Here is a 24,237-nt window from a genome sequence, read left to right as displayed (position 1 = left end):
GGATGGATGGATGGATGATGATGGATGGATGAATGGATGGATGGATGATGATGGATAGATAAATGAATGGAAGGATGATGGATGGATGGATGGATGATGATGGATGGATGAATGAATGGAAGGATGATGGATGGATGGATGATAATGGATGGATGAATGAATGAAAGGATGATGGATGAATGAGGATGGATGGATGAATGAATGGAAGGATGATGAATGGATGGATGGATGGATGGATGGATGGATGAATGAATGGATGGATGGATGATGATGGATAGATAAATGAATGATGGATGAGGATGGATGGGCAGCATACCTTCTGCCTCTGCTGGATGGTGGCCATAGCATCTGGCTGGAACTCCAGCTTGTCGGTCCGACACAGCTTCCAGTAGAGGATGGAAATGATGATGAGGACCACGAGGAGAGGAACCACCACCCCGACGATGATCCACATGTTGGTGTTCTCTGTGTCAGAAGGGGGGGCGGCCACCTTCTCTACAGCTTCAATCAAACATCAACAGGGATACAGCATCAAATATAGCGCATTAAGGTTTGTCTGTTTATCAATCATCTTGAGCATTAAAAGCATTAAAAGCCAACTATAAAAATGATTAGATAAAAATATTTTAATTCAGATTTTTTTTTCAGTATTCAAGAAAAAGGTTATAACTTTACAACATAAGTAGGCATACTAGAGCCCTAGACATGCTGTCAGTGAAAAGGTTTTTCCATGTTTTTTTTTCTTAACTCCAACAAGTAACTACATCTCCGTAATCAAGAACACAATACTCACGCTGAGCCAAAATGCCCTGCACACGGTATCCCAGGATAATGGCAGCCCTCTGAACGTCCAGGCTGTTAAGAAGGTCGGCAGTTTGAACTGCAGGCATCCGATGACCATCCTGACCCTCCACAAAATACACCATTTGTGCTGGGTTTTCTGCTCCCTCCAGGCGGCTCACACTCAGAACCTGAGAAAAGGAAAATCAAACAGTTTCAGCATCGACTCAAAAGGAACATGGACTTGTTTTAAAACAAGAGCGTCACATAACAGTTGTAGTTTTACACAGGAGTTGATTTTTCCTTAAAAATTTTTCTTTTTTATTTTTCTTTTATTTATTTTTTTTTTTTACAATTTTAACAATGTCACACAGGTTTTCAGACATTTCAAGGCACATATTGGACACAAAGAGCAGATAGTTTCACAGCTGCTTAAAAAAGGACATGTTAACTGGAAACGGTTGTTCTGTAAGACATCGTGTCAAGGTGATATCCTGCAGACAGCCAGCCTACTGCAGCAGCAGGCCACCACCATTACCATTCACATCAGATGCTGGTTAAGTTTGACACATTTTCAAAATCACTTTACTTCAGAAGTAGAGGTGATATAAAGTTTTATTATATACTTAACATCTTTTGAAGAATGACCCCTTCACTGCTGTTTGTAGATATACACTCAAGAGCTTTTCTTTCTTTCTTTGTTTGTTTGTTTCTTTCTTTCTTTCTTTCTCTTTCTTTCTTTCTTTCCTTCTTTAGTATTTATTATTGATACAGTATGGTTACTTAAAATAACACTAATTAGTGCATTCATTTGAAATAGATCAAATTAGTGATTGAATTGCATGAAAGTAACCTAATGATTGTTTATGGAATTTAAACAATTAAACCATATGTATTTGAAGTAAATACACTAAAATTAATGAATATGAATCATGTAAAGTTTATTAATTAGGACTGTGATAAAATTATCTAATCAACTTAAAGCGGAGTTTGTTATTTAACAAAAATACATAAATCCTAAATTTTGGGTGAAATATTTTTGTGATTGTAGAATCAGCACTTATAATGTCATAGTTGTCTTTATTAATCAGTCCACCTGTATTTTTATATCAAAGCTCTGAGGTTCAGTTGGGTTCACAGTGAGCTACATTACTAACCCTATACTGTAATCAGGGAGGTTTAAATCTGTTGTGTTTCTCTGCAGATATTTTATTGTTTTTAAAAACAACAGTTAAAGAGAAGCACTTCCAGAAGGGAACCAACTATTTGGGGAGGATGACGAAGTCCACTTTCTAAATTAGGAATGGAATTTCTAAAGAAGACCTTAACTAGCAATGTGTCACATCTGCCTTGGAAAAAAAAACTAAAACAAACTTCTAATGAAGAAGGCAGCGCCTCATTAACAGTGAAACGTTCAAACTTGGAGCAGTTGAGTTTGTGCTTGACAGCAGGAAGAAAAATTGGGCCCAACAGATTTGGCTCCGCCATGTAACAAGCTATAGTACAATAATATGCTGAGCCTTCAGAGGAAAGTTTCTACAAATTGATACGTTTTCTTTACGGCTTTTGTCATATGTTTACTGCTCCCACAGAAAGTGCAAAACAATTAATGGGACAATATCACATTAAACAAATGTGGGAATGTTTTTGATCCATTTAGATTATTTACGCTTATGTTTTTTGCACAAACTTAAATGTTAAAGTCTACCAAATTAATTTTGATATTTAATACAACCTTGATTAATTACTTTATTTGTCATGTACAAAAATGGTGGAAGAGAGGCAATTAATTGCTGGTTACCAGAAGCTAAGATTCAAGAAATCAATTAAACAAAGCCCGACAACACATTTTGTCCCGTTTGGAGGATATTAAAGAACAGAAAGTGAAATCTATCAGACTGGCATAAGTAACAAATCCATTTCTAAGGCTTTAAGACTCTAGGCAATGTTGCTGAAAACTACTATCCACAAATGTAGAAATCATGGAACGTTCAAAAATCTTTCCAGAAGCGCTTGGCCAACCCAGATTACTCACAGAGAATAGAACAGAATTAAATTCAACTTCATTGCCATTACACTGTCACAAGTACAAAGCAATGAAATTAACTCTCTGCATTTAAACCATCCCCTTGGGGAGCAGTGGGCTGCCATTGTGCGGCGCCTATCAAGCAGTGTGGGGTTAAGGGTCCTGCTCAGGGACCCAGAGTGGGAGTCCGTGGGAGTGGGGCTTGAACTCCGAACCTCTAGGACCCACTCCCCCAAAGAGCTCATAAATGACACTTCTAAAAGGAGGTAGAAGAACCTGGAATACAATCTAAAGCTTTGCAGACCTCACTTCCCTCGGTTAAATTCGTTTTAGGGTACATAAATGTAAAGTGATGATTTTTTCTGATTGACACTTTTTTGGGGGCTAAATGTTAAGTGTAGGACAAAGGTAGGAATTAGGTTTTGGTAAAATAAATTAAGTACCATTAATGAGTTTAGGGTCAAGGTTGAAAAAAAAAAAAAACATAAAAAAGGAAGTCAATGCAACATCCTCAGTCAGTGTTCAAAGCGTGTGTGTTTGTTTGAGAGACTAGTCTCCCGCCTGATGCCCTCAGGCTCTGCTGCTGTCTGTAGAACCGGAAAGCCTAAAGCTCAGGTCACGTCTGGGCTAGGAGAAAAAAAAAATAACACTGGGCAGACATCGTCATGCAGTCAATTGTAGTCCATGCAGAGTTATTAGAGTGGAATGAGGTCATCATGAATGCATGTAGTATTACCCCCAGCCCCCTCTTTTATCTGCTTAGGAAGCCTCATCAGGTATTTTAATGGATGGTGAAGCTAATCATACCGTCATGATAGTTCAGAGATTCTGTTCGAATATACAGAATGTGAATCAGCAGGTATATACGTTTAAGTCATTCAACTATCAAGGATTAGCTGTTTTAAAGATGTAAATACTAAAATAAGTTTAAAATAACAATACAAATATTTTAGGCTACACAAAAAAAATGCTTTTATGATCTAAAACCTTGTTTAAATATTAATTTAAAATTGATTTGGTGGGGAAACTGGTATAGTTTCTGATGCAGATTGATCAGAAACAGTAAGGCTGAGTTTGATATTAGTACTCTAACAGGCACCTGGTTTAACATCCACATTATACACTTAAATTTCATAGAGTCAGATAAAATATGTATCCCATATCCCTCATAACAAGTCCCTTTTATCTTGCTTTAACACTCATTCGCCCTCAGTTTCTTTCATCTCTCACATTTTCATCTCATCTTTAATTCCTGCCCCACTGAAGCCACTGCTTTTCCAAAATAGACAACTCTTAATCAGCCCAACTGAAGGGTACAGACTGGGACCAAATGAATAATTGATCTGCTGTTAGCGGGTCTGTGGCTCTCGGCAGCAGGCGAGCGAAGACGAGAAGGAGAGGCAACAGAAATCTGAACCCCTTTAGGTGGAGGTTGTTAAGTGGTTTGTCTCTTGGGCAAATGGGATGCTGTTGCCATGGAAATAAAGCAACATCCTGCCCCCCCTTAGAGATGAGATGAGCAGGTGCAGAGGAGACCCACAAAAGCTAAAGCTTGATGAGTGAAGCACTAAGGTTTTCACTGGTTGCCAACACTGAGACAAACATAATGAGTCCTCTGTACTTGCTCCCGGCACTAAGAGAGTCTCCACCGTCTATAATGATGCTCCAGGTAAACAGAAAAATAAATATGAAATATTTTGGGGGATTTCTCTTTATTTAAAACTTAAGTTTCAGACTTAAATAAGTGAAACCAATTGGTTTGAGTCTGTGTAGCTTGGCACTGAACCATTATGTGATTAAACAACCAGAGGCTATTTTCACCCCCATTGGCTTTCACAGCATCTAGCAGAAGAATAACAGCTTATAAGACTTTGCCCCAATAGCCATGATATCGGTGGTACTTCTATATTTACTCTAAAGTATTGTGGGATTTATTTTTTTTTTTTTATTTTTAGGAGAGCACGCGCTAAAATTTTAGATTTGGTTTTTTTTAACCGCTTTAGCGACTAACCTAGACTAATGTTTTCTGTTAACTTGAACTATCAGAATTAGTTTTTCAGCCATTGAGTTTATACTTTAGGATTTAAAGCATTTTGTATTTTAGAAACAAATTAACCCAGCTATAACGCTCTTGGAATTTTAAAGGGTTTGATGTCTCCTACATTTAGGGTGTATTTTCATTTCAGGCTGAAGCTTTATAGTTTCAAATTTTTTTAATATTTCAAACTCGCCCTCAGAAATGAAGATAATGTGATCTGTAAAACGCAATTTGTTACATACTTCTTTTAAATCTGAAACGACTTGAAATCCTGGGGTTCTCCTTTCACATTAGGAGAGAGAAAACTTCTTTTAAAGCTTATTACACTTTCAGAGGATTTTTAGGTGACTTTCTATAAGTTAGGAAGTTTAAATACTGAGTCAGGATCCTTAGTTTTGCTAAAAATCGTTTTGCAACAGCTCAGTTAACAGTTTAAGCTCAAAGTTCTGATATTGGTATCTTTTCTTTTTACCTGTACGCTACTGTTACCAACTGTGGTTGCTCTTTTGACCCGCCTCACTTGTCCCATGGCTTCCCCGAGCAACAGGGCCACTCTACGCTCCATGTTAGCTTGAAAGGTCCTTTCATTCATCTTCTTGTCAACAACGCCAAGAAGTACTAAGAAAGAGAAATTAAAAGTAATTTAAATCATCATAGCTCTCTATTTACAAGCAGGGCCAGAAACTGGAACCATGTTACCTGTTCTAACCCAGGAGGAGCGAAGCAAGTGGCTGGTGTTGAGCTCCGGATAGTGGAAAGCTTCAGGACAGAAATACCCATTAGAACAACATTGGCGATCCTGAAGGAGACAGCTGGATTTTCCAGACATCCAATCTTATGGTACTCACGCTCTGCAATCTGCAACACTGGGAAACCGATGTAGTAGCTAAATTCTACCATTGTGAGTTTCATCAGAGCATTGCTGACCTTCGACCCCATCAGATAACTCCTTGAACCACTGACAGTAAAGGTAATGTCCACTGGCTGCCTCACCAGTTGCTGTTCTGCATACTTGTTTGCAGATGTTGTGATGTTGAGAATCTGAAAAGAGCCAAAAGATGAGTTTGTCAGTTCAACGATAAAGAGCTATTTACAAAGAGCTGCAGAAACGTTCCTATTCTGATAGAGTGGACTTAAGAAGGACAAACTAAGAAGCAGAACAGTAGTTTGGATTTAAAGAGCTAGAAATCTACACTCCTTTATTTGTGTTCATAGGATTACAAAACGTCTACAACTTGACTTGTTGCCTTTTCAACATTGTCCACTTTACCATTTTTAAGCCCACTTTGCAAAGAACTAATTCCAATGTCTCCTGAATATATTTAATTGCTGCCAAAAACATATAGAGCAAGAGAAAAAAACTAAATTCCTAGGCCTTTATACAGTTGTGAACCAGGTTATGCAGATTTTAGATGTAAACTCATACAACTCACATGCACCGTGAAGTTTGTTGACTCCTTTGACCGACGGCGCACTTCTGCAAAAGCCATAGTCAAACCTTTCTCAACGCTCTCAAAGAAGCTGCAGTATCTTACGTCTATGTGACCAGGGACAAACTGCAGCACTGCACACAGAACAGGATGGAGAAACTCAGGGAGGGTTTAATGTGCATTCACAGTGAATGTTTTTAGCAACATTAGAAGCGTAAGTGTACCTGTGTGGACTTGGTACTTCCGGTCTGGTGTTGTTAGGTTAGGGGACACATACAGGAAACGTCGGCCAGACCGTCTCAGAGCATTGATGACAGATATGGCTGTGTACACTACTGGACCCGACACCACCCGGAAGACAAGCTGTGGCGGCAGGCTAACAACCTAGACAGTAAATACCAAATAAGAAGTATAACATTTCTACAGATTACTTCAGCTTTTGTTTTTTGTCCAACTTAAATGTTTTATCTTCAAAAAAAGATTGGACACTCTCTCTAAGGTACCTTTATTTGCATCCTGTGAATTGGAGCTACATAAATAAACTGAACTGAATATTTACTAATGGCTTTTGGTTCCCCCATCCTGAACTGGAAAAAACTTGAAAAAGATCATCATTTGTAAAATGTGATTTATCAGAGAACTAAACCATAAAATAATGACACCTTATTTTATTTTAAGTTTATTTCAGTTAAAGTACTATTTTTAATGGTCAATGTTTGCATGGATAGTTTCCCTGTCTGATATTTTGAATGGCTGAATGGCTAAATCTCAAGAAAACATGCTTTTTAAAAGAAAATGCTATAAATCATTTAAAAAACTTTAAATGAATATAACACTCTAAAGCACGATAATACTCATGTCATTATACTGAACCATGTTTCCACTTTAAAATGCAATATTGAGAGAAAAATGATCTTACCTGCAGCTCCACGGACTTGTTAAATTCCACTTTTAAAATGTCTCTGACTTGAGATTTGGCAAAACCAACAGTTACCCCAGAAGGAAAACCTTTATAAGAAAAATGTTGTGGTTATAATCTCATCAATATGAATATTTATCTACTATTGACAAGATAAAGAAACCCAGGATAAAAACAGAGCTCAGTTTACCCGTCCTTGTTAGATAATTGGGGCTGTCAACTTTGCAGAGGTACCGTCTCGTTGTTGATGCAGCTGCGGCTTCTTTGCTGGTAGTAGCGATGATGCTGACACTGGTTGAGGTCTCAGTGGCAGCAGAAGTTGCGGCTGTCGCTTGATGTGGAGTGTTTGTGGCACCCGGACTTGTGTTCATTGCAGGAATAGTGATAAACTGACTGTTTGTTGGGATTGAGGTCATGGTGGATGGCTTGTCGGGTCCATCTTCAGTCACGCTCTGATCACCAAACATAACTGGAGGAACCAGGGTAGCATTGTGAGATGAGGGTTCAGTTGAAGCTAGAGTCATATTGTCAGTTTGTTCAGTGGTAAATAAGTCGGGGGACATTAGTTCAGTTGTGACAGCAGTGCCGTTTTCAGTAGGAACTGGAGAGAAGGCTATTGTTGGAGTTATTACAGGAGGTCTGAGTGTAGGACTGTCAAAGGATTCAGTAACAAACCAGTGGACATCAGTCAGAGATGATGAAGAGGACAATAGGTCCTCTGGTAGTAAAGGAGTCACACTTGGCTGTAAAGGCTCTTCTAATTCAGTATCCATGTCTACAGTTGGTGAAAGTGTGGACCAGCCTGTGGTGGAAACCAGACCACCCCACACAGAGGAAGAGGAATCAAAGACATAGGGTGAGACAATGGAGGGATCCAGAATAGGCTCAGAGGAATTTATCAGCTGAGTGTTTTCTGTGGTTACTGCTGTAGGGGACTCATATTGAGGCCCAAACCCTGACAGATCGCTGGAGGCCTCTATTTGATGATCGGTGGTGAACTCGGTGTTGGGTGGGACCATTGTAGCATTGATGGACACTTCAGTGGTGTTCTCGCTGTACTCTGCTCCTGTTTCTGAAACACCACTGTCCTTTGACAGCTGAGTGGTGTAATACTCCAAGCTGTTCATGTCCGGTAAGAGCACATCTGTTGGCCGAATAGTGAAGACATCTCCCCAGTCTGCTTCAGATATGTTAGGGACGTCGGTGCTAGGTGCGGGAGTAGGGTTCTGTAAAGAGGGAGTCTGTGTAGAAAGTCTGGATTGATGAATCGATGGATGTGGAACAATGGGGAGGTATGCAGTTATGAGGCTGGGGGAAGGTGAAATGTAAACAGGGTGCATGGATGAAGGTGATAAGCCAACTCTGGAAGGAAAGGATGTATCATAGATCTCTGTGTTTACCTCCATATCATAGGGGTCAGAGATCACCTTAGTGACTGGAGAATAAACGTCTTTATCTGCGTTGAAGTAGGACATGGTTTCCAAGTAATCCCCAGAACCCCAGTGTTCTTCCATGTTGGTAGGGTAGGAGTAATCTGGAGGCACATCGTTAGCTTCAGCTAAAATTCTCGAGGACTGGGGGGTGATGAAAGGCACGTGGTAACCAGGAGCCATAATCTCATCGACGTTCGGTAGTGTGTTTAGGTTCTGTTCAAGTTTGGTCTGCACCAATGGAACAATGCTGGCGTTCAAGCTACTTGAAACAACCTTTTTGCTATCGGACTCGTTCCTCAAAGCTTTAAACAATTTGGGAGATTCTAGAGGCAGGTCAGCTGATGAGGTCGTGATAAACTGCATTTGTTTTGACGGACCACTCTGTACCATGCTTGGAGTTGGTTCCTCTGGGTAGGCAAGGTCTGGATGAGGTGTGGGTTTTGTCAAAGCAGAAGGACTTGAGGTTGACTGGAATAGATGCTCAGTTCTCAAAGAATAAAGGGAAAAATTATATTCTTGCTGGTCAGAATTAGTCCTTACCCCCCTCCCTTTAGAGGAGCTAGTAGCTGATGCCTCAAACCGTTGGATAGGTCCATTAGAGCTTGCTGATGTACTATTCTGGACATTTGTCTCTCCTACATAGGCCTTTCTTGGCATTGTGGATTGAATGTTTTCATATGCATGGGGTGCTGATTTAAAAAGCTTTCTGTCAACAGTCCTTGCTTTGGGAACCGGTTCAGGAGAGGAGAACAGGGCACCAGGTGAGGCTGGGACATTAAAGGCAGTATAATGAGAGTGTGGTAAGGCTGCTGGTGATGATTCTGTTGTCCTTGGAGCACCTCCAAAAACGTCAACAGGGGAGGAGTGTGAGTCCGGCAAGGGCTCATCTGAGAAGGAAAACAGATCATGTTTTAGTTTAGAGACACACGTAAAAAGAAACTAAACTCTGGAGCGCTGGAGTAATATCAGAGTAATGCAGCTTCTTTCTGATGTGGAGGTAGAAACTGACCAAACTATATCCATAGAAGGTATGTTCCCTAGCAGGGAAAAGTAGAAAAAGAAATAATTAATTGTACATTGCTTTTGGCCATACTCAACGGAACAGGATTATTGTCAAATCTCTATTAATTGCAAAGTCAATGACAGTTCAACAAGCATATGCAAAAAATAAATAATGAAACAAGTAAAATAAAAAAAAATCAAAGTATAAAATGGAAGTCTAATGATTTACAAAGCCAGATCCTAGAAAAAACATTTAATATCCTATTTGAAAGAAAAGACAACAAGTCACAAGGATTAACAAACCAATAAAAACTTAAAGATGACATTAGAAAAGGCAGCCTTCAAATTGCAATTTAAAGCTAGGCAAAGCCTTTCAAATTTAAATGGAAAGCAAAAGCCTTGGCTTTCTGCATTACATGATTCTATATATCAGACATAATTTCATTTTGAAAGAGGCTCATTTGCGTTGCTCAGATATGGACATGTTAAAAATAGCTTCAAGAGAGGAAATAGATAATAAATAATTGATAGAAATACATTATAGGCCTTTTTACAGTATCATCTATCTAAAACAGCTTGCCTCTCTGATCCTAAGAAATACACTGGGATAATGTGCTGATTTGTTTATGCAAGAGATAAATAAACTATGTATATTACTGCAAAGAGTGAATCATGACACCATTATCATCTCTGCATGGAGTTTTCATTAAAAAGTAAACACTGATGCTTTCTGCAGTTTACAGGACCCCTACAGAAGCTAAGGTCTAAAAGCTAAGAGATGGACTGAGGATAAAGGCTATTTTAATACTAAGAGGAGCAGGCAGGTAATCTATAAAAACCTAAGAACAAAGGAAAACTTCCAGAGTTTCATCTTTAACTTAGCGGCTAGTTGCATAGAGGCAGACAGTGGCTGGCTTTGCCCTAAAGAAAACTCCTAATTTGATTAAAACCTACATAGGTACCTTAATCAAGTCAGCATGCCACTTTACCAGAACCCGCCTAGAAGGACTTGGGAAACTTCCAGGGTTTTTAATCAAACGCTTTGCTGCTGAGCCAAGCTTTTGAAAGCAGCAAACAGCTGAGCATACACAAACACACAGTATAAACACATAGCACATAATAATGTGATTGACCTTCAATGCAATGAAAACCAGATAAGTGAGAAAAGCAACATCTGCTAACCTGTTTGAACCAAAACAGTAGAGAGAAAACGATACTTTGGTTCATTGTGACGTCTCAGTTTGCTCTTTAAATTGTTCACGATGAGCCGTTTTTACTGCGGCTGGATGTTACAGAAACACACATGCTTTCTAATGATTGTGTCAGTTTATGCAGCAGCAAACAACACATTCTGAAAGCCTAAAAACAAATAAAGAGGGCGAGACTCATGTTTACTGGAATAGATTGCTGATGTCTGAGGTCAAAGCGTTGGACATGACCCCAAAATGTCAGCTCATCTAGAACACGCCCCAACAGCCGCAAACATTTCTACATTCATCAGTAGTCTCACTTAGAACATCTAAACGAAGCGAAACGGATGATAAAAACAGACCATTTGGATTACCGGAAGGCCATGAATAACAATAATGATTGCAGAAAGGATAATAAATACAATGATGGCCCTGACAATTACAGATAAAAATCACTAAGCTGAGGATGCTTCTGTCACACAGCAACACAATCTTTGCCGTATATTATTATATTATGAGGGTAAAAACATACAGTAGTTATTCAAACGTTAAATTTAAAGCCAACACAATTGATTCAAATAAAAAAAAAATATTAGAGTAAATTATTGCAAACTATGCTCTTATCAATAAATTAAATAAGGTGCTAATTTAGCTGAATGAAAGTCAAGCGACCAGGCATGTTTGGCCTAGATTACAGTAACGCATTACTGAGGCCGAGAGTATGATGAACGTCTTAAGAGAAAACACAGCGACACCACCTGTTCCCTGAAACAGGAGAGCGTTCTAGTTGGTTGGCCGCTCATTGTCACAGTCAATGAAACCGAAAACCAAGCGCCACAACCTGTGGACACCATCAAATTTCATGTCCAGACACAGTAACCATGTCAACAGCTACTGTATCCAAGTGGAATGATCAAGGAGACTGTGAGAGAAAACCATTATGAAAATAAAAAATAAGTTACATTAATTTGTTTAGTGAACAAATGAGCTTCCTTATCACTAGGCCTGCACAATGATGATCTCATTAACATAACCTCATTTTTCCCTCACTGTTCTTAACTTTCAGTCATCATGATTTCATGTAAGCATTCTGAACACCTAGATCTGTCAGTTGTGGGCATAAATGTCATTGTGAAGGTCTCTAATCGGCCAAATATAGGATATACATGCAGAGGTCAGGGGCGCTAATGCAGCTCACCTGAAAAAAAAAAACAACTACCACCTTACATCCAAGCAGTTCTTTAGCCTCTTAATATCCACCTCATTTTGTGACATTCTCGCCTATTTTGCATACCCAAATGGAAAAGCAAATAACTAGGACCTGTAAGCCCAAATTACACCTGTGATACGTTATTTGAAAGCTAAAACCTTTTAGTTCCTGCATATATGAATACGTGAAAATTGGGCAGAATCCAAGCTGCATCAGTTCAAACAAGACTAAACGTTATTTTTTTTATTCTCAAAAATGATAGGTCATTTTTTTTTAACAGCAATTATAAAGACATGCTTGCTTGTTGTGGCTGCTTTGTCATGGTACATTTTGACATGCTGCTATATCTGTGTTAATTGTGCTTTGGTGCTCGCTGTGTCTTAGCTTTCCAACGATGTCTAACATGTCTATATTGGTAAACGTTTTACCAGCGTAATTTTCTTGCATTCTGAGTTATTATTTGTAAACGCTATAAAACGGGTTGCCGACAACCCAGTGGGTTTTGAGAGGTTATGGTTTAGCATTGCAAACTGTGATTTGAACTATAGTGTAGCTCTTAATGTAATGAAATAAAATTTTGAAATGTATGCAGCTTTAAAAAGCCCAGTTTTAGGAATTCTAGAAATCTTATCCTTTTCTCCTATTTTAAGTAACTTATGGATATGGGTGGGCATTTATCATATTGTTTATCACTATTATGATACAATATACAATGTTGATTAATTGACTAAATGATATTAAAAACTCCCCCAAAAACTTAATGTATTTTTAGCTTTATTTGAGATACTTTTTTTTTCCTATGGGGGATGAAGAAATTAGAATAATATGAGTATATGCAGTTACTATGGGATGTTTAGTGATTAAAGATTATCATATATTTTTTAGGGAATATTAAACACAAATAATCTCAACAACTTGTCTCTTCCTGCTTCTGCAGACTTTGAAAACAACCCTGATTCGTTTCCCAGCCAGAGAAGCAGTGCTGTGTGGGTTTAGCAGAATCCGTTTCCTTTTTTCCTCATAATGCAGCATCCTACTAAAAACAGCATCTTTAATGCTTGCAGCATTTCAGCCACAGGGGCATTTATCCATTTGCTTTTAATTCAAGCAACCAGAAATGAGGCCGCTTCAGTTGCACTGTTTGCTTGTTTTTTTTTTGTTTTTTTGGTACATACATCTATTTCCAGACTTGAATTACAGCAGCCAATCAAATTAAAAGGGCGCTTATACGACATGAATTATTGCTGCAAGCAGCTGACCTGATTTGTGTTTTAAAGACTCCCACAACAAAACAAACTGTGATGAATTCTGCAGCAGAAACTGTTTCTTCTGAGAGGAATTTCTCAAATCCTAAGCAGCCAGAGTAAGGCCAATATTATATTTTATTCTAACACTACTATGAAAACTTAAAACCATCAAATATAAGCAAATAACATTCTTAAATCAATAAGTCTGATGATTCAGTAATGAGACCCGACAAATTTAAGGATTAAACCAACAAGAGTAAGAACAGAGCAAAAAAAGATGTCATAAATATGATTCAAGCAAAAAGTATGTTTATTTTTTTGGAAAGGAAAGACATTGTAATCCAGATCAAGGGTAAATGTTGTAGTTCTAACTAATTAGAAACAAACAAGACCATCTTTCCTGCTCCTCTACTGGCCTCACTTTTCATTTTGAGGGTATTTTCCTTTAACTACACATCCTTTGGTTTAAAAAAAAGAAAAAGGCCAACAAGCAGCTGCACACAGAACGTCCAAGTTTTAGATGTGAGGAAAGCTTCGGCAACAAGTGCAAAAACATAAGATGAGGTAATTTTCTACGTTCGCCAGACTCTTTACAGAGACATTTAAAGAGAAGGAAGTGTTTCTTTGGCATTACCGCTCGCTAACTACAACCCCACACATGGTTCTGTTTTCAGCCGAGCCCCTTTGCGTGACTGGCTCTTTTCTGTTGGCAGCAGCCGCCGACACTGAGAGCAGTCAAACAATCAAGATACGGCAGTGCTGCTGACATTTGGTTTATCAGAGAAGCTTTTAAGATGGGAAAGATTGTATTGTTTTTATCAGCCGAGCTGAATGGGATCAGGGTCTCTGCTAAAGCTCAAGCAGCCCCCCGACAAAGTGGATGATTGAAAACAAGCTGCAGCTTTATTATAAAACCAACAGTTGCTTTCCAGTGCAAAAAAAACCCTAAACACTTAACTAGAGTTGTCATCAAGCACTGAAGTAAAAGTGGAAGATTTCTACAAATGAGAGAAGGAAAAAAAATAAACCAAATCTTTCTCTTAAATTAATGCCTTAATAAATCAAAAGAAGTGGCAGTAATTTACTGCAAACTTGATCAATTATCAGATTTTTTATGAATCTGAATCAAGGAACGGAGACCTGACTCGGCACGGACCTCTTCAAATATTCATGTGACCCTTGTTTTACTTTCCTGAGGGGATACTGTGTAAGATAAGGATGGGGGGAGTATAAGGGGGAGGGGAGGGAGCAGTACAAGAGTCCAATTGAGAAACAGGAAGAGGTGAAACAGAGACGGACAGAAACAGACACACAAAGAGCTAAAGGGCACAGCTGACTTTCCTCAAATGATCTCTGAAATCTGAGGTCATTTGGAGCACTAGGCTCAGAATAACAATTATAAAAACTTTGAACAAAGTTCCAGGACAGAATCAGTAGTTTCTCCACTAGATGATCACAGCCCTGGTCCTGGAACAAAAATAAAATCTTTCTTTCCTTTTAAAAACAGCACTGAGGACTGCATCACTGTGCGCTTTCCTCCACTTTGTCTCAGTCCTCCCACAGACCGCAGGTCCTTCGCTTACAAACACTGTCTGTTGGACTCGGTGAAGACCTCCAGGCACTAGGAGGGATCTAAAAGTCATTACCATGGAAAGGAAACGCCTGAGACGGGTATAGTTAAGTGCTTACTGCTGCAGAAAGGACCAAAACCCAATGATTTAGCCCGAAGGAGCTAAAAAACCAGGTCGTCTAAGTGCATATGTTTGTGCTCAGAACAATAGGGCCTAAAAAAAAAGTCTGAAAAGCTTCTCAGACTTGATGTTTAAAGGTCCAAGCCTGATTTCTAAAGTCAAAGGTCCAGAACCACTCTAACTTAAATTGGTCAACAAATGGGACTTTATGCCTTCAGCGGGTTGACTCTGAGTTGCTCCGATGGGGAAAAAAAAATTATATTTTTTTCATGAAGCTGTAATACTTTTATTTCATCTAATTTCTCAAAAAATTAAATTATTTTCTGCCAAGGGGGTTATGTTTGGTTATGTTGTGGATGGATTTTGCTATAATTTCTTTGGGAAGGTGTGCATAGCGACCAGCAACAAATTAGTATATTAGACTTAGACTAACTTTATTGTCATTTTATATACATTGAGTGTATAAAAATTTAAATTATGCTGCTTATAGCTTCTAACTGTGAAATGAGTAGTTCACAACAGGGAAATGACCATTACCATTTAAAGTGCAGCAGTGATCATCATGTAAACAGTCTAGGAGAAAAGGAAATTATGAAATATAAATATGGTGCAAAATNGGGAAATGACCATTACCATTTAAAGTGCAGCAGTGATCATCATGTAAACAGTCTAGGAGAAAAGGAAATTATGAAATATAAATATGGTGCAAAATACAGTGGAATATTGAGTTGTGTCCTACTGGTAGTGCAAAATACTATTGAGATGCAGATTGTGATGCAGAGTCCAGTTGAGATTTCAACAGTCTCATGGCAGCGGGGAATAAGCTAATGCAGAACCAGCTGGTCCTGCATCGAATGCTGCGAAGCCTCTTCCCAGAGGGCAGCATGGAGAACAGTCCACGGTGGGGGGTGTGAGGGGTCACTGATGATGTTACTGTCATGATCTGGCCTGTTTGCTCTCCCTTAATTAGTCATCCCTTTCACCTGTCTGTTTTCCCTCCCTGCCTCGATTATTATTTATTACTCTCACCTGTTTCCTCTTGGTTATATTCAGATCAGCCTGAGCATTCAGTGCCAGATCATTACTTGTCTTCCTGTCAGCCTGTCTGTTAGTTTGATTTCCTTGGTTCATGTCCTGGATCCTATCTGCCAGTGGAAAGAGGATTTTAGTGTTTGTCTTGTCTCCTGATCGTCCACTGTTCCTCCCCCGCGGAGTCCTCTGAGTTTTTGGCTCATTATGGGGGGAGGTTCAGTTTTTATCCAGTAAGCCTGGCTCCAGGGAGGAGACCAGTTTAAAGTCCTGCTTCAAGTTCCAGTTCCTGCGTCCTGTCTCGGCTACCCTCTTCCACTGTGCCTGCCTGTATGAACCTGATCCTGTCTGCTCCTGTGCGTGACCACCTGGTCATGCTTCTGGTCCCAGTCAGACTCTGAACCCTCCTGGAAGCCTGTGGATGCCTGGAAGTCTGGATCCTGCCACCTGTTCCTGCTCCTGCCTGATGTGGATCCTGCCTGTTCTGTCTGTTCCCTCACCAGGATCGGCTTCCAGCAAGACCTCTTGTACTGCAGCACTGGGGACATTCGTGGTCTGGAGTGTTAAACCAGGTAAGTGACCAACACAGATAATCTTCTATCAGTTGATTGTGGTCACTTAGCTGTGTTTCTCCCCTAGTGTCTGAGATTGGGCGGTGCCCCGCCCCCCCGTTTGCAGTGTCTGCGAGCCACAGCTCCGCTTTTGTTTTGTTCTATTTAATAAACGTTTTGAACTTTCCTACTGACTGTCTCGCCTTGAATACTGGGTCCATCTGTCCTCGTTTCATGACAGTTACGGTCTTAGGACGCGCTGCGCTGTGATGAAATGTCTTTAATGAAGGGAAGAGGAGGACATTTCAAATGATGGTGATGATTCGAATCACCATCTGGATCTAGGACTTTTTACAAAGATTCTGTAAATACTGGTATTACCCTAAGGTGGAAGTCACAATATGTCAGGGAAATCTTTTCNAAAGATTCTGTAAATACTGGTATTACCCTAAGGTGGAAGTCACAATATGTCAGGGAAATCTTTTCGAGTATTTTATGCAGTCGGTAACAAGACAAAGCAGCGGTTACCGGCCGGATGTTTCTGGGCTTATGTTAAGAACAAACAAGATGGATGAAGTGTCTCTTGTCCACAATGAACCCAAATTATTAACGTTTGAAAGTCTGAACTGGTCGAAAGTTAGTTCAACTGCAAAAAAAAAAGCTTAAATTAAGTATGTAGGGCTTTGCTCTGAATCTAAGCAGCTGAATCTAGGTCTTCTAGGCTCTCATTTGTTCTATGATGTTATATTAATTAGCTGCCCACATATGTAAATCTGTAAAGTGCAGAAACCAAAATACATTCAGCTCATCCGGTATCTGTCTGGTCTTATTGTGTGAATTATGTACATTTTTTAATAACCTAACTTTGAGTGAGGAAAATAAATCCAAAATAACATATTCAATTAACGACTCCCATCAAGATAATATTAAAGGTATAGTGGAGGATTTTCACAAATCTTTGAAAAGACCTGCCTTCTCAACTTTAAAAAAATACGCATGCACAACCCTGTACTCACTACTGAGAAAGGACGTCTATTAAACGTCTGCAATAGCATGCACAAGCCCATTTCTCCTCGGGCACGCTCTGTTTATAAGTTGCTGTTTTCATCGCTTACTTTCCAAAAGAAGATTTGCTTTTTTTTCCCACTATGTCAGACTCACCATCGGTAAGGTAAAAAAAAAGCACGTAGGACAGCCTTACATAAACAAATAACCAGAATGACTGACAATCAGGAAGACCACTTATTTTTACCTTTAAATTCTGTATAATGAGATTTGGAATAAAATATGCTACACTGAGAGATTGATCTAGAGTCGGAATCTGGCTGAATTACAATACTTAAGTTTACTTTCAGTTTAGTCTTATCATAATTCAAAAACATTTGTTTATTTTTAAGGGGAAAAAAACAACAATAACCACTTCCCGATTGAACCTATCTAAATACAGTGTCCAATATAGCTGGAGGCTAAAATACTTTTTAGCACTTCTGACGGTTTTTATCTCAATAACCCACTGGCAGAAACACTGTTTGGTAAATATAAAAAAAACGTGTTTTTATTCATTAAATGGTCAAAATGTCTTGTTCTGATCTTTTGTCCGACGCTAACAGGTGTGACGTGATTCTTAGCTTTGAGCTCTAACGTCTGCGTCAAATCAAACTAAATCCATAAAAGGATGTTCAGTAAAAATCTAAAGTAGAGTAAATAAATGAGGGACTAATATGGGTTGATTAAGAAAAAACAAAGACATTTGTTCATTCCTACTATTTATTAGGTTGTTTCAGTAGTAAAATCTTGACTTCAGGGGAAAATTGGCCTTGTAAAAAACAAACAATGGTACAGAAAATTATTCACAGATGTACATTCACAAGCCCCGTTCACCATCACAGTAAGTCTGCAAAGTTCTAAGGTCATTAAATTATTAAAACAAGAAAACAAAAACAAGATTCCCAGCTCTGCCAAATACATAATGATGCAATCATCATATTGGAAAGAAATGAGCAGGCATGTTTATTTCTAAAAACCAAATGGCTGTTCATCCCAGGAGTCCGTTTGGTGCCGCTTCTGATCAGCAGACTGGGTTCCGCTGCTCCAACAGTGCCAGAGAGGCACAGAGCCGTGGCTGGGCTATCGTGGCTCTGGTCAGGCGGCAGGCCTGCTGAGTGCAACATTACCCTGTCTTTGGCTCCTGATAGTTTCTACCCATTGATCTGTAACTGCTCCCGGCTCTAATGAACAATGAATGGACATATTGTCATCCAAAACGGATCAAATTTCACTGGGTAAAAGACTGCACTGGTAATTAGATGGGACTTTGCTCTCCACAAGCTTATTTGGCCCAATTTGTCAACCAAAACAGGCAGTAAAAATGAAAAACACTCAAAAGTTGAAAAGCTCTTTAAGGTGTTGGAAATGAATAGTTCCATGATATTTTCTCTAAGATCACAGAGTAAAATGACAAACTTTTACTTGATCTATAGATGAATACCTTGCCTTCGTATCCACTCAGCATTTTAACAAATCTAAAAAGGTGTGTTTGCATGAATCAAAACTTAAAGAAATGATGGATGTGTTTTCAGAATACTAAGTCCCATCATACAAATTGATGCAAAAATGACAATCTGCCTTTGTATTAGAAGAATTGAAGCTGTTTTAACTATAACCTCTTCCCCAGACTTAATGACAACCTGGTGAAAGGTCACTGTTTTAAACCGTTCATTATTTGTCAGAAAAGCAGCCAGTTCAAGCATTCAACTTCTGAAGGCGAGCAAATTTGAGATCAGTGAAGGTCTGTATATGTATCCAGGACCTGGACTAGAACAAGCCCTTGTCTCTGATTCTGACTGTGGGGTTCGTTGACAACATCTAAAGGCTTAGTCATGGAGTGGAAGATGGCTGACTTGGAAAAAACCTTGGCTACACTTTTGGCAGATGATGTGGTTCTGTTGGCGCCTGTAAGGCCATGACCCTCAGTGTGAGCTGGAGCAGAATGAAGCAGTAGCATTAAAACCAACTCCTCAGTGTTGGCCCATGGTTCTGGACTGAAATAGGTTGATTTCTCCTGACAGGTAGGAAGGCATTCCTTGCTTACTTGTATTTTTATGATCACTACAAATGGAGCTGAAGATGGTCTAACCTGCAGGGACGAGGGAGCAGCTCGTAAAAAGCCAAAGCTCACTATATACCTGCCTATCTACACAGGCATATGTGTGAAGATGATGATGAAGATGATGAATCCAGAGTGCAAACAGGCCAAGTCCAGCCTTAGAGATAAAGATTACATAGAATAGAATAAAATAGAACAGAATAGAATAGAAAATCCATTTATTGTCCCACAATGGGAACATTCTGGTGTTTATAGCAGCAGAAAGATCATAGAAATAAAATGGTCACACACATGTGGAACTTAGAAAAGTGTATAAGAATAACATGATAGAGTTAAAGAGTTAAAAAAATAAACAAATAACATACTGTACTGTAAAGCGTTTTAACAATATAAATACTGTGCTCCTGGACGATAAATAACCAATATACAGCTGTGGACATTTTTACAGTGATTGATATTTGATAATAGCAACAACATCAGAGATGTGCAGAAATGACAGCAGCATGTTATTTTACTGACTAAGGTAGAAACTGTGTGAATGTAACAAATTATTGAGATGTTGGGAACATTGGTGGTTATAGAGTCTTACAGCTGCTGGGAAGAAGGATCTGTGATAAAGCTCCCTGGTGCATTTAGGGTGCAACGGTCTGTTACTGAAGGAGCTCTCCAGTTCTGTCCCACCTTCTTGCATGGGGTGGTAGACATTATCCAACAGAGATGTTAATTTAGTTAGGTTTCTTTTGTTTCCCACCTCCTGCACTGAGTCCACAGGGCATCCAAACACAGAGCTGGCCTACCTGATCAGCTTATTCAGCCACTTTCTCTCAGCGTCAGATAAGCCACAGCTGCAACAGACAGCTCCATAGAAGATGGCTGATGCCAAAACAGAGTCATAGAAGGTCTTCAGGATCGTCCCCTGCACTCCATGACTACATCTTAGGGATTTCAGTTTTACAAAATAAGAAGTTGTCTTTAAATTATAGGAAACTTATGCTAAAATTAGGATGCACACATTTAAAAGAAATCATTTAAAGTCAGCAGAAACAAAGTCATTTAAATATCTTGAAAAGCTGTGTAAATCACTGCAATATCAGCGTCAGAGTGTGCAGAATTAGTTAAAGGACTGTTGGCTCATGCATTCCTAGTTTCATCATCCTAAAGTTTTAATGCTAATGCAATGTTTAGCCATCTGGACAGATTGCGGCGCATTAACATCACGATGCTCAACGTCTCTCCAGAATCTGCTAAATAGTAGTTTTCTATCTATTCCTCACTTTTTGTCAAGAACTGCACCACACTGCTGTCCTACAGCAGACATGAGCTTCAGGACCCTTGGAGCTACAATTTTGACATTTTTGTTGCTGATCTCCAACTTACCCAGAGATCTCCAGAATACTGGAGGCTGCCCACTCCTCCCATCCGGGGGGTTGTGCACGCAGACGGCGACCAGAATATAAACAAAGGTGGGATAATCATGGAGGGCTGCGACCTATGCTAAACCTAACAGCAAACCGGCTCCTTTTACCCAGCATTTTCCTCGCCAATGTTCATTCGCCGGCAAAAAAATTAAATAGACCATAAAATAGACAAGTTACAAATATCCATCTCAAACGAAAGATGGATTATGGACTCAAATGTCACGCTTTTCACAGACAAATTGTTAAACAACAGCTGCCCATACAATGCTACCCAGCTAACAGGATGCCAGGAGAAACCAGAGGCTGAGGTTTGTGCATTTATATTAGCAAAGTACGGTGCACAGATGCTGCCACAACAGAGAGATGCTGCTCACAGAATGTGGAGTTTTTAGTAGTCAAATGTAAACCTTATTATCTCCCAAGGGAATTCATCTCTGCCATCCTCACTGCTGTGTATACCCCCTGGATGCTAATGCCAAGCTATCCATTATGCGGACATTAGCAACCATCAAACTAAACACCCAAAGGCTGCCTTTATTGTTGCGGGTGATTTCAACCACTACAACTTAAACACAGTGCTCCCTGGATTCCACCAACATGTCTCACACCAGAGGAGACCATGGACCATGTCTACTCTAACCTGGCTGGAGCTTACAAGGCGACACCCCTCCCCCACATTGGACAATCAGATGATGTGAGGAACCTCTCCCAGTTCCTCACACCTTTGTACTCACCACTCATCCAAAGTGTGAAACCTACTGTGAGCACAGCAAAGGTGTGGTCAGAGGGCTCAGACGCTGTGCTCCAGGACCGATTCAGGAAACCAGATTGGAATACTTTCTACCAATCAGAATTCGATCAGTACGTACTGGACCACATCTCCATCACCAAAGATGGTGTCATCACCCACAAACGTACCGCCATGTGCCCCAACCAGAAGCTCTGGATGAACTGGGATGTTTGCCTCCTTTTGAAGGCCCGCAACATTGCATTCAGGTTAATGAAGAGGGGCACCAAGAAGGTCAAACACCACTACAAAAGGAAGGTGGAGGATCAATTCTCCAACTCTGACCCCCAACATGTGTGGCAAGGCCTTCAGACTCTTGAAGACTACAGGACCACCAACACCATCCCCCACATCCTCTGATCTTTCCTTCCTCAACGAGCTCAACAACTTTTATGCTTGTTTTGAGAGAGGGAACACTACAGCTGCGACCAAGGCAGTCATTACCACAGACCACCAGCCACTGACTCTCCTCTCCACTGACGTAGGAGCAGTCCTGAGCAGGATTAGAGCCCACAAGACTGTGGGTCCTGATGGAGTCCCTGAACGTGTCCTGATGACATATCTGGACATGTCCTCAGAGTGTGCTCTGGGGAGCCGGCAGGAGTCCTAACGGACACCTTCAACCTGTCCCTGGCCCACACTGTGGTACCTACCAGCTTCAAGTCTACCTCCAAAGTCCCATCCAGTTGCCCTCCAGTAGCCCTCATCCCCATCATCACCAATTGCTTTGAGCGGGTGGTTCTAGCTCACCTGAGATCGGACCCCACCAATCTGCATACAGGCAGAAGAGGAGCACAGATGGTGCAATCTCGATGGAGCAGCACTCCTGTCTGGAACTGTCCATTCTCCCCTGCACAGTAAGAACACTTACGACAGAATGCTGTTCATATACTTTAGTCTGTGCATTTAACACTGTTATCCCATCAAAACTCATTACCAAACTCACAGAACTCAGCATCAGTTCACTTATGTGCAACTGGTTGCTCGACTTCCTGACCAGCTGGCCCCAACATGTCTGGACAACCGCTTCTCATCCATCATTACCATAAACTCCGGAGTTACACAAGGCTGCTTGATGAATTCCTTCCTCTACTCCTTCCTCACCCACAACTGCAGACCTTTCCATGGCTCCAAAGCCATCATCAATTTTGCAGGTGAAACAACAGCGATCAGCCTCATTAGAGAAAACAATGAGGCCGCCTACATGGAGGAGATGGAACATCTGGCTGAGTGGTGCGACACAAAAAACCTGTAGCTGAACACTGAAAAGACCAAGGAGCTTATTATGGAGTTAAGGAGGAACGCTGACCCACATCCACCTATCCACACCAAGGGGACGGCGGGGGTGGTGTGGACAGCTTTAAGTTCCTGGGGGTCCACATCTCCGAGGACCTGACTAGGACGACCAACTGCTCCAGACACACCAAGAAAGCACACCAGTGCCTCTTCTTCATGCGTTCCCTAAGGAACAAATTCCTCTCCTCAGAGATCCTCACAAACTTCTACCGCTGCACCATTGAGAGCATGCTCCCCAACTGTATCACAGTTTGGTATGGGAACTGCCTTGCCTTGGACCAGAAGGCGATGCAGATGGTGATGAAAACTGCTGAGCACATTGCTGGTGCACTTTTCCCTGCCATCAAGGACATCTACATGAACTGTTCAATTCAAAATGAGATCAAATCAAAGACCAGAACTTAACCATTTGGGGACTACTTAAATGTCCCCATTTGTGCCTGTAAGTCCTCGCATGTAGGATATTTTACAAAATACTTCCCCCACATTGTAGGTAAAACAAGACCACCATGGACTGTTTCCCACACACACACACAGACACAACAACATACGGATCCAACACCACTTACAGGCACTTCTCAACTATAGCTTGGTGCGACAGTGGCGTTGGATAAAGAGGTTTTTCCTTTAACCAGAGGGTTGTCGGTTCAAGCCTCGGTTCTGGTTTTCAGTGTTGTGTCCTTGGGCAAGACACTTCACCTGCATTGCCTATTTAAGTTCGTCAGGGGGACTGGTGGCGCTAACGTACGTCAGCCTCGCCTCTGTCAGTGAGCCGCAGGGCAGCTATGGCTACAATGTAGCGTGCCATCAACAGTGTGGGAGTCGTTGTGTGAATGGGTGAATGACTGAATGTAGTGTAAAGGGCTTTGGTCATGTCCTCTGACTTGAAAAAGCGCTACACAAGTACAAACATTTAGCATAGCTGTAAATAACATGTAAATCTTTTATCTGCTGTTATCTGTCATCATTTATCCTGTATTATAACCCCAATAAAATATACATAATCCATATCCTAACTTTCCTGTATAATGTGTATATAGTTTCCATATTTATTTATAGCCTCTTACACTTACTCTCTGTTTTT

The 24,237-nt window shown here is 40.3% G+C and overlaps 1 protein-coding gene across 2 annotated transcripts in view; it reads right to left on the bottom strand.

Annotated features, from left to right (window-relative positions):
* Positions 1-24,237, bottom strand: part of LOC107084748 (UPF0606 protein KIAA1549-like) — a 48,818-nt gene that overhangs the window by 18,557 nt on the left and 6,024 nt on the right. For both annotated transcript variants that reach the window (XM_015374744.1, XM_015374745.1), the window contains exons 3-11: positions 7,384-9,513; positions 7,194-7,282; positions 6,499-6,658; positions 6,278-6,408; positions 5,693-5,885; positions 5,544-5,603; positions 5,317-5,462; positions 794-971; positions 317-501 (exon numbers count right to left, since the gene is read on the bottom strand). In XM_015374744.1, the coding sequence (XP_015230230.1) occupies positions 317-501; positions 794-971; positions 5,317-5,462; positions 5,544-5,603; positions 5,693-5,885; positions 6,278-6,408; positions 6,499-6,658; positions 7,194-7,282; positions 7,384-9,513 (3,272 nt within the window). The remainder of the gene's footprint in view (positions 1-316; positions 502-793; positions 972-5,316; positions 5,463-5,543; positions 5,604-5,692; positions 5,886-6,277; positions 6,409-6,498; positions 6,659-7,193; positions 7,283-7,383; positions 9,514-24,237) is intronic.

Source organism: Cyprinodon variegatus, unplaced genomic scaffold (assembly GCF_000732505.1).
Source record: "Cyprinodon variegatus isolate N-32 unplaced genomic scaffold, C_variegatus-1.0 Scaffold108, whole genome shotgun sequence".
Classification (NCBI taxonomy): domain Eukaryota; kingdom Metazoa; phylum Chordata; class Actinopteri; order Cyprinodontiformes; family Cyprinodontidae; genus Cyprinodon; species Cyprinodon variegatus.
Note: the sequence above shows the minus strand (reverse complement) of the source record. Positions and strands in the feature narration are given on the sequence as shown.